General features: G+C 42.9%; 1 protein-coding gene across 1 annotated transcript; it reads left to right on the top strand.

Moving 5' to 3' along the window:
- The first annotated feature begins 2,019 nt into the window (after nt 1-2,019).
- On the top strand, nt 2,020-4,725 carry LOC124190904 (rhythmically expressed gene 5 protein-like). Its single transcript, XM_046583787.1, has 5 exons — nt 2,020-2,296; nt 2,406-2,472; nt 3,565-3,669; nt 3,762-4,224; nt 4,298-4,725. Exons 1-4 carry the CDS (start codon nt 2,168-2,170, stop codon nt 4,025-4,027), a joined length of 567 nt encoding a protein of 188 aa, XP_046439743.1. The 5' UTR covers nt 2,020-2,167; the 3' UTR covers nt 4,028-4,224; nt 4,298-4,725.
- Nucleotides 4,726-10,638: the final 5,913 nt, after the last annotated feature.

Genomic DNA, 10,638 nt, shown 5'->3' with positions numbered 1-10,638 from the left:
AAACAGCTGGTCGACAAACATTTGAATACCAAACAATTCTAGGTGGAGTCTATATATTTCCATTCTCCTAAGCATTTCTCATTGTTTTACAACATCAAATTGTTTGGCAAGTTTTCTTCTTTGTATATACGGTGATTGTTTTTCTTTTCCGTTGTTTTGTAGTGGTGGCGACGTTGAGCCTGGTCCGCCGGGAGCAGTCCCGCAACCCAAATGTTTTTTCGTTTCCCCGCGAGTCTTTTTGGGCCGTTTATTTATTTCTGTACGCGCGCACTGGGACGAGAGAAGAGAAGAAAAGAGCAAAGCCGTGATAGTGTGGCGGCCCCTCCGTATGTGTAGACCCTCTCGTGTGTGTACGTGTGGGAAGATGATGGGCGCATAAATGATGTTTGATGGAGTCGACCCGAACGATCGAACGCCCCAACAACAACCGCCGGTCCGTCGGCTGCTGCTGCCTCTCTGCCCAGCAGTTCCTCCTGGCCTTTTTTTCTTTTCTCTCCCAACAACCGCCTGATGCCAGTTTTTACCTTTTTCTTCTTATTTTTTCTTTTGATCTGGCGCCATCCAGTCGGCGCCGTCCCGTCGGGACTCGCAAGTCCCGCGTGCAATGAGCGGAGAGAGTCGGTGGCGGACAGCAGCGGCGACGGCCGACGCATTCGTTTCTTTTTTCCCCCCTCGGCCTCTTCTTCTTCTTCTTTCCTCCCATTTCTTTTTCTTCTTCTCAATTTCTTATCATTCGAATAATGTGGAAAAGAAGAAACGGCCACCTCAATTCGACGATTAACCTCGAGTAACCCCACAACTTCATTTCAACCCGTTCCGATTTTATTTTTACAATTTTGAATTTCCCTCCAAATTCCAAAAATCGACCGGGAAATTCAATTGGCACAAAATTCAAATTTTATGAAGAAACAAGGAAATATTTTTAAAAAGAATAAAATAAATTCACGTGTGATTGCGTGATGATGATGAGGGAAAAGGTGAAGGATGTTGCCGAGGCCTGCGCTGACTGGCTGGCACGAACATGAAGAGAGACATGACCATATATGGGAATGTTACTCAATCGTTTTCTTCGACTGTGGCAGCAACAGCAGAAGCCAACGTCCCTTTTTCTTTTTCTTTTTCTTATTTGAATTTTCAGCTTTTCCTCGTGGGTTTTTCTATTGACGTGGATTCGCCTCGTTCGTTCGTTTGATTGTTGGACGTTTGCATTCCAATCGGGAGAAACAAGAACCAAAAGAAAAACCAATAAAGCGCCCGATTGTTCCAATGTTGTCCAGAGCATCGACTGAATTGGTCGACTAATAAATTGGTCGACTAATAAATTAGTCGTCGACTCGTTCAACTTTCGTACTCGATGACCCGAATTTCATTGGACGTCCGTGAATTCGGTTGCGATGCGCCCGGCAACAGCCACATCGCACCGCTCATTTCCCGCAATTCCAATACCAAACAACAACAACAACAACAACGTAATAAATGTGCACGAGCGGACCTTGGCAGGAAGATGTTTTAACCAGGCCAATGTCGTTAATGGTTGCCGAATCAAAGCGACGCCTTTATACTCCACCGTGAATTAAATTTGGCGCCGGAATATTTTCAAAACGAAATTCACGTTCGATCGGTTTCTGTGCGGAATTTCCATCGTCGTTCGGTCGTCGTGAAGGAATTGGGAAAAATGAAAAAGAGAAGGACGAACGACCTTGGTGACCTCCGAAAGAATGTCGGAAAGAGGCCGACCAAGACATTCCAATCACGAAAAAAAGAAACGAACGAACGAACGAACGAAGGAAAAGGTGTAGGGAGAGAGAAGAAAGAAAAGAGAAAGAAAATTCAAGGAAGAAGAAGTGAAGAAGAAGAAATTCGACGGTGGATGGAGAACGTCCTTGCCGGCGGAGTTTGGTGCATTCCTCCTCTTCTTCTTCTTCTTCTTTCTCCTCTTCGGGACCTCCTCCTCCAGTCCCGCCCGCCAGAGAACATCCCAACCTCCTCCTCCTCTTCGCCTTTTCCCTGCCCCATAAGAGGCAACGCGTAACGTGCGGCCACAATCAGTTGCTCGACCAGCGTTCACTCAAACAACACTTCACCGTCAGTCCCTTGATTTTCTCCCGTTCCGATTTTTCACGTGTTGACCATTTCGTTCGCTTTTTCAAACGTCGAAAAAACAAAAATGTCCCGCTGGAGTTGCCGCTGCCCTTTCCTCTTGCTGATTGTCGCCTCGTTCATTTTAGTGAATCAGCCGCAACCGACCGACGCGGCCGCCATTCCAATTTGGGAGCTGCTCAAACACGAAGAAAAGGTAGCAATTGATGCCAATTCCATTTCGTGCATTCAAGTCTCTTGTCACGAAATCCACACAATGAAGCGCAAAATTATTCAAAATCTAAATTCAAATTTTACCTTAACAGATGGGCCGGTTATTTTACGTTTTCGTTCACCTAGTGGAACAGTACTGCAAGACTTCTGACATCCCCGGTAATTACACTGTTAAAAAAGGTCTCGTTTATGGGTAAATACATATTACCGAAAATTGTTACTATGTATCGAAAATCGGTAGGTTCTCCGTTTCGGTAGTTATAACCTTCGATTTTCAATAGCACGTCTCGACCAAAAATGTACATTCTCAATTTTTGTTTCCTACTTTTTCCCTTCCTTTTGTCTAGTTAAAAAAACAGCCTAAAATGTATCAAAAAGGTACTGTTCCCTATAACATATTGAAATGGCACAGCGGATCAGCATCCGACTGTGATGTCGGAGATCCGAGTTCAATTCCTACCGAAGTCTAATCTTTTATATGAGAATGGACGATTATTACTCTCGATTTCCGAGACGGAAAACACGTCTCGGTTATCGTAGATTATAATATACGTTTCTAGTTGCCCGGTTTCCGAGGACTGTATGTCTCGAAAAACGTGAGGTATTATTAACAGTGTATTCGACTTTATTATTCTTTATTTTGTTAACCTTCCCGAAAGAAGAAGAACAAGTTTTTCCGAGTAAAATCTGTATTTGACACGAACGCCCGAAATTGCATTTGGCAGAAAACGGCCATAAATATTTTTGTAAGATTTCGACCAGGATATGTGAGGATCTTAAAATAGCTTATACCCCAAAAAAGGCATTATTGATTTTCAAATATTTGCACGCACGCGAAAAGCATTATATTCTCGAGTCTCTGCTGTTATTGCCCGCCGTTAATCCGCAGGTTACGTCACGAAACTGACGTTGCGCGTTTATAAAGTCACGGTCATATAGCGCGCTGAAGTGTTTATGGCACAGCCGAGGAAATTCCTTTTGGCCAAAAACTGATGACGTCAAACACTCACACGATAGTGAAGGTTATAAGCCGGCGTCTCGTAACGAAATTTGCATATCTCGTCTACTTACTACGACATACTAAGCGCTTGCTTGCAGATTGCGCATGATCATTTTAAAAGTTTTCAAGTCGCACTTTTTCTCGGTACTGGATCTGATAGCGATTAGAATAGAATCGATAACATCGCACAATCAACTGATTGTAGTCATTGTACCGGTACTAACTTTTTCGTTTCTTTTATTTTCCCGCAGATTGCCCCAAGGTTTTGACGCTGTACGGCATGTCGAATCTGGTCAGCGAAAGCGAACACTCGCTCGACTTGATGGATCCTTACCAACGCGACGCCAAAACCATCGGTACGGCCGGTTCAACAATTATTATTTTCCTTTTGTGGCTGGCGCCAATTCATTTCTCTAACCTTTTTCATTTTTGGATATTATTATTTCAGTGTGGGAGAAGATTATGCGCGGCGAATTCAAATTGCCAACGAAATTGACCAATGGGAAACCCGTCAAGACTCCGCCGAAATCGTCCGCTGCTCTCGGCAACGACGTCTACTCGTCACCGTACGAAGTCCGCGTCCGCCCGCCTCCGACGTTCGTCGCTCCGCCGGCTACTCCATCCGCTGACAGCAGCCAGCAGTCGGAGCCAAACGAACCTTCGTCTTTTGTTATTATTTCATCGCACAACCGAAACACTGAAAATCGAATCTAACAAACCCATCAAGACATCTCACCCATAATTGCGACTTTGAACCAACGAGCCGGAATCGGTTGTAAAGCCGCAAGTGTTTGGAAATTATTGGTGTGCCTTTCTAGTGTCCTTCTCCTTCCCTGTACCAGCAAGAAAACGCCAACGTCATCAACTTCAATCCTGCAGACTTACAAATTCAACTTTAATCATTAACTCGGGTATGTTAGACCTTAAATTTCATTTAACAGTCCAATCAGTTTTACTCATATCAGCTTGCTCTTATCTTTGCAGAAAGTGTTGTAGCTTCAAAGTTGAATGCGGTCAACTTTTCGACGGCTATAGTACCGACAGTTTGCTGGACAATACCGTCGATCTGGAATGATAGTAAAAACGGCCTCTTCTTATTCTCAACTGGTTCAATCGTTTCCCCCTGGCAAATGGGTCTGTTTTTAATGTTGCATTGGCGTCTTTCGAAATGTTTTCCAGTACCTGATGAAATAATAATGTATAGACAATCCACCGTTCAGTGTCCTTTGTTTAATTGCTGAAGGGCCTTTGAATGTCTGGTGATGCTGAGATTTTCGACCTAGAAACCTAAATTTCATTTGTATAAATTCATTTGTGGATTCCATCCTGTTCTTTGTTTTCCGTGTTCTTTCAAATATTTGTAAAGCATTTATTGTTCGTTGTGTCGAGATAACCAAAAAATAAAGTTTGTTACAAAAATCAACCAAAGGGACTGATGAACTAAATAACCAAGTACCTCGTGAACTCGGCTGGATTCATTTCACAGAGTAACAAAGCGGTCAAAAGTTTTTGGTGACGAGAAATCCTGGATGTTTAGGTAGAAATACATTACAGTCACTTTGATTTAGAGACCGTCAAGGTTGCACAGGTTGTTAAGACAAGCTGTTTTATTCTGCGATAAAACCACAATCTGTCAGAAGTGATCGTATGAACTGTGATCGAGGTTAAATGTGCAAATGCATATAGAAAAACGAATAAATTTCCATTGCAACAAATAAAGCTAAACAAATTAGAATGTTATCTCAACTTCCATTATTGACGCAGAGCTATGTTCAAGTACAACTTCGTTTTATTCGGTTTTATTATTTCTTTTATTTTAAATTATTTGATTTGGCGGGAAGGCCAAAAGGGAACAAAAGTTACATTTGACAACAGCGTGATGAATGGCTGCACGAAAATTATTATTTGCTAGTGCGAATATTATTTGCAATTTTTTTTTAGCAAATAAGTAAATATTGTAGCTAAATCTAGTCGATTTAGTTCGTTTCTTAATTTTATGTCGACTCACGCGAGTTAAAAAAAAAATCTGGCAAAAGTGCATTTGCTGTTTGCTGTTCAACGCAATTATTCTTTTCGCGCCTTTATTGTCAGGGGAAGGGATCGAAATTCAGAAAATCTTTACTCGCTAATGTTGAATCTTTAAATTGTTTGAGGCTTTCTCCTAATTGTAGAATTGGGGTCTCTTTTGTAACATTGTCTAGACGCTTGCTTAGATGAGGAACGGAATCGCAATTCTTCTTCAGTTTTCTTAACTTGAAAACAGTTTTTCAAAAGTTAGCGCTGCCTTATACATTTAGCATGATTTTGGCACAAGGGAGTTTAATTGATTGTTCTTAAATGATGAAGGTGAAGTGGGTCAGAGTAAAATATGGAGTTAAGGAGTAAATAAATTTTCAGCGATTCCATCTCTCTAAATTCAAAATCGTCCTCCTTTTCGAGATTTTGAGCAGATGCCCAGTCCGATGTTCTGATAGTTGTTTAGGGGTTCAATATGATTTAGAGACTGTAGACACTGCACAGGCTGTTGAGACAAGCTTTGAGCTATAACACAGGCGCTGTTTTATTGTGCGATAAAACCAATCTGTCGGAATTGATCATGAATTGTGATGGAAGCTCGTTGGCAAATGGAGGTTTCTCCGATGAGGACTCCTAGGGTAACCCCAATTAAATCTCTTCCTCGTTCCATTGTTGAATTTTGAAGAGAGCTGGGTGGTCGGTCGTTCGCTATTCGAATTGGCTGGACGAACACGCCACTGAAAAGGAACGGGCTCTCTATTTTCATTTGATTGTTTTTTGAAAAATAATTTTCCGGTTGCGCCGGATGCATCCGCTTTTCTAACAATTTGTTCGAGCTGTGATGCACAATGACGTGAAACACAATCTCAGAGAAATACTTTTTTCTTTCTCTGATGGAATCGATGACTCATCGGAAAACAACAAACAAATTCACGACATTTAGAAATGGAAAACGCCTGCGCATTTCCACGTGAATGATTCGCTCACGCCGAAATGTTGCGTTCGTGAATTTCCCTTTTATGATTTGTTTTTTTGATTTTTTCGCAATCACCAGTGCAGGTGTACTGATGGGGAGTCAAAGTTTGAAACGCAAACAGTCGTGATCTGTTGAAATGAAACCGGAACAAAACGGATGCGAGTGTCACGCTTCTCATTTGCTTTGGCTGATTCACTTGCAAACGAAGAGATGAAAGAAGCGGATGGATGCTGGATGGATTCTTGTTTGAATACGAAGAGGAAGGGCCTGTGCAGCAGCAGCGATGATCGATTTCGAATTGGATTCGCTAGTGGTGGCCTTGTTCTTCTTTCATTTTATTTCGTTCGTTCGTTCGTGAGTCGGTCGGTCGGTCGGTTACAAAGTCGTTGGGCAAAAGCAGAGCCCGTAACTTTTTGGGCGGCCGTGAAAGATGAAAAAGCCACAAAATGCGTTCACTTCGTGCTGAGAGGACCGCCGGATTGATTTCATTTGACTGTAACAGAGGGCGGAATGAATAATCTTTTACGACGCAATCGGCCCCATCGTCCCGCTGCTCCGACTGGCGTTGATCAACGAGTTCCCGCACGGCCGTTGGAGTTCCCGGCTGTTCATTTTTCAACTTTTATTTTTGTTTCGTTCGTGAATTTTCGTATTTTTCTGCGTGCGGATGCGATTGTGATGCATTTCGACCTCGATGGAAGTGACGCCATCGCGGGACTGGATGAGTCTGACTGCAGCCGAGACGCTGAGACGATTGCCGGGCACGCAACGCCGTCGATTATCGAACCGTGACGGACGCTGTCAGCGTCGGCCGACGAAGCGATTCGAAATCACGAAGTGTCTCGTTTCCAAACATTTCAAAAGGCGTTGTCGTTTTGCTCCGGCCGTTGCGGATTTTCCTTTTCAAATCGGCGGCCGATCGATGCCCAGCAAACGAACGAACGACGACGATGATGAGCCGTGAAGTCGGTCATCACGACGTTGGCGTCCATCCACGGCCGGGAGGAAGGGGGAGGGAGGGTATACTCACAGAGAATTGTGTCATCTCGTCGAGGAGGAACAATGTCGCCATTTAAAAAAAGTCACTCGGTCATCCAGTGGGTCCGTCGACGTCGTTGCGGTTTTGACTTTTTTTTATTGTCGTTCCTTTTCGTTCGTTTCATTCGCCGCTATTTTTCGACTCGTTTCTTTAATATTTTCCCGCGATTTCCCGATAAGAATTTCCCTTTTGCGATTCGTTTCGAGCCTCTTTGGAATTGGATTTTGCGTGTCTGACGTCAAAAGGTTTTCGTGATTCAAGACGAGACCACCGCCAACTTGTCTGCAGCCTCGCGTGGACGAGTGGATGATGGAGGCGGATGTTGACTCTCTTATTCCCGGGATTCTCTGATTTGCAATCAGTTTCGGCATTTTCTTCCAAAAAAAGAAGAGAAAAGAAGCACATATAAATAAATGATGACTCGCCAACAACATCCTGGTGGAACGTTCAGCTGTGACTCGCACGCGGTCAATTTGTAGCAAATTCTTTCGTCAGCTCCTAATACTTATTTATGAGCCGGACTGCTGCTGCTTCTGCTTTTCGTGGCCGTTGAGTTCCTGGAAAGAGCCATCGACAGAGCTGCATAATAGCTACGGTGAGTATATAGTCCAATAATATATCCAAAGGTTTTTCAACCCGGACTTGTGTATGTCTATAAGCTTTTCGTTCACAAACGTAAACTCAAATGTTAAGTGATGTCTGACGTAATCACTGACAACCGGACAAGGTCTAATTACTGGGTAAAGATGGGTGAAAGGATATTCTCTTTCTTCCTTTTTTGCTAAATTTAAATTTGTGCTGCGTGAGCATGACAGACACAAATTTGGACAAAATAAAAAAAGGTGGAATTGGCAAATGTCCATAAAGTACTCGGGTCTAGTCGTTTTCCGCAATTGCCTCGTCTCCTTTCACATTATCAGGTCTCTTGTTTCTGGTTCTTTGGCAGTGCGTGACCGAAGAGTATACTTATTTCCTCTTGTCGTTCCGGACATTGTTTTTGTGTATTATGGCAATGAGTTGCTGTACCGCAAATGAGCGAAAGGAAAGTGGAAAAACAAAAGAGGAAAAACGCAAGTTGTACACTTGTACGTACGAAGGGGATTCATCACTCACGTACCTCGGGATAATTAACGATTCACCGGGTGGTGGTGAAAAGATTTCGTACGTGGCCGGCACTTGGTGGTGGTGGTGGTGCTGGTCACACAATCTAATATGCAAAATAGATGGCGAATTAGATCCCGATATGGCGCGGTCGGCTGATTAGCTCCGCCGCTCCACCTCCAGTTGAATCCATCCATTTATATTTTTCCTTCCTGTTTTCATTAATTTCAAGGGCGTTCCGGGAAACCGGTGACGTCACTCCCCCGATAGACTTCTTATTCGCAATGTTATTATTTCCCTTTCCCGCGTCGTTTTGTTTTTTCCCATTTGGCATCTGGAACGAATCGCATGCAAAAGGCCCAGTGGAATCGACCTTGGGAATTCCGGATGATGAAGCGGGGGCTGGTTTTTCTGCTGGCCGCTCGTCGAGCGCGGTTGAACTGGTTATAGATTTGAATTTGAATAAATATTTCCCTTGTGTGGGTTTTTGATTCGACTCTTAAAAGGACCGTCTGCCGATGGGAGCTGGAACTCATAAAAATTTCAAACCTTCCAAGCGCTCGTTGATTGTAAATAAAATTTCTCCGTAGAGCTGTCAGTTGTTGTTGTTGCTCTTTGATTTCTAGACGTCCAGTTCAGAAATCTTTTTCCAGCATTCCACCAATTTAAGCATTTTTTCTTTTTTCGTCTAGAAAATGTGGGAAAATCGACGACTGGTCGGCAACTTCTTTTTCTTTTCTTTGGATTGCGATGCGTTTACACATTTCCAACCGAGACGCATTTCTTTTTTTGCTCTTTCCGTCTTGTTGTTCTTCTCGGCCAAAATGGCAACGAGGTGGTAAAAGAAGTCTGTATGGGTTTTCTATTTTCGACCCATTGTAACGTTGGCCATTATTCTATTTTGTTCGCTTTTCCTATTATTCTCCGCCGTTGTTGCATTCGCGCAACAATAAAACGCAATAGAGAACAAAAATGCCGCCCGAGATAAGCCGCTGTGTTGTTTGATGATGATGACGTTTTATTTGGCTTTTTGATCGCGCAGGTTATTGTTATCTCACGCGGTGAGGACACATTCCTTTTATGTATTCGAAAAAAAAAAAACTTTTATTGATTCGTATTTCAATTGTCTCCGCAATGACGTAACGGAATAAGATAGAGAAAGAAAAACGCGCACGGAAAATAATCGGAGATGAAACGGCGCGAAAAATATTCGGTGGATGAAGATTTGAATAGCCCGCGCAAATGTCTTATTAAAAAACGTATAGCCGAAATAATGAAATGCACCTTTTCTTTTTAATTTCTCCGCTTCGTGCATTAAATGAAGTGGTGCTGAATAAAGAAGGTTCATTACCGATTCAACATCTCCATCATTGCGCTAAAAATGTGCAAATTCATTTTCTGCTTATTGTAGATATTCCATTTTGGGTCTCCCAACAACTATTTCCTTGTTGATTTTCGCATCAACCTTCAAAGGAGAGAATCGAATGTTATTTTGATGTCCCATCTTATCTATTCTATACCGTCGGGATAATGTCGTTTACCCTTTTACCGGAACAATCGGCGGACCGACTGACAAAACGCTGGCGACTGAAAACAATTGAACGAATCTTTTTTTTCGTTCGCCCAGCGTCTTATGTGAGTCTGTCCCGGTTTTGACAAAAAAAGTTGTCGTGATATTTCACTCCGGTACACACAAAGAAAAAGGTGTGGCACCCAAATTTGGGTCTGACAAAACCATGCGATGGGATCACCGTAAGCCGTCACGTACCTACGCATTACAGAAAAAAGTTGGGGCCGAGGTGATTTTCAAACTGCGCAAATCAAATGAGATTCCGGATTGATATCAGGAGGCACTATAGCACTATCCGCGCTATAATGTGTAAGCCAATAAGGCCGTAAAGTGTTGGGAAGACAAGTGATAGCCATACAAGGATCGATACACCCAAAGAAGATGTGCTGTGGGTCTATCATCCCCGAAAAGTGTCTATCAGTTACATCAGTTCACTTTTGGGCGGATAATTTTTGCACAGCATTGAATCGATTATTATCCAGCACGTCTAAAAAGTACCTACACTTGCAAGTAAAAATATTCGGGGCTAGACATTATTCACGCGAGCTGGGCTATTTTGAGATCGCCATAAATAACATCAGCTGTTGGACATGAAAATTGTTGGCCGCGCCGGCGAACAACAA

The sequence above is a fragment of the Daphnia pulex genome, chromosome 3 (assembly GCF_021134715.1).
Source record: "Daphnia pulex isolate KAP4 chromosome 3, ASM2113471v1".
In the NCBI taxonomy this organism is placed as follows: domain Eukaryota; kingdom Metazoa; phylum Arthropoda; class Branchiopoda; order Diplostraca; family Daphniidae; genus Daphnia; species Daphnia pulex.
The sequence above is the reverse complement of the archived record's forward strand: the minus strand, read 5'-3'. Positions and strand labels throughout refer to the sequence as shown.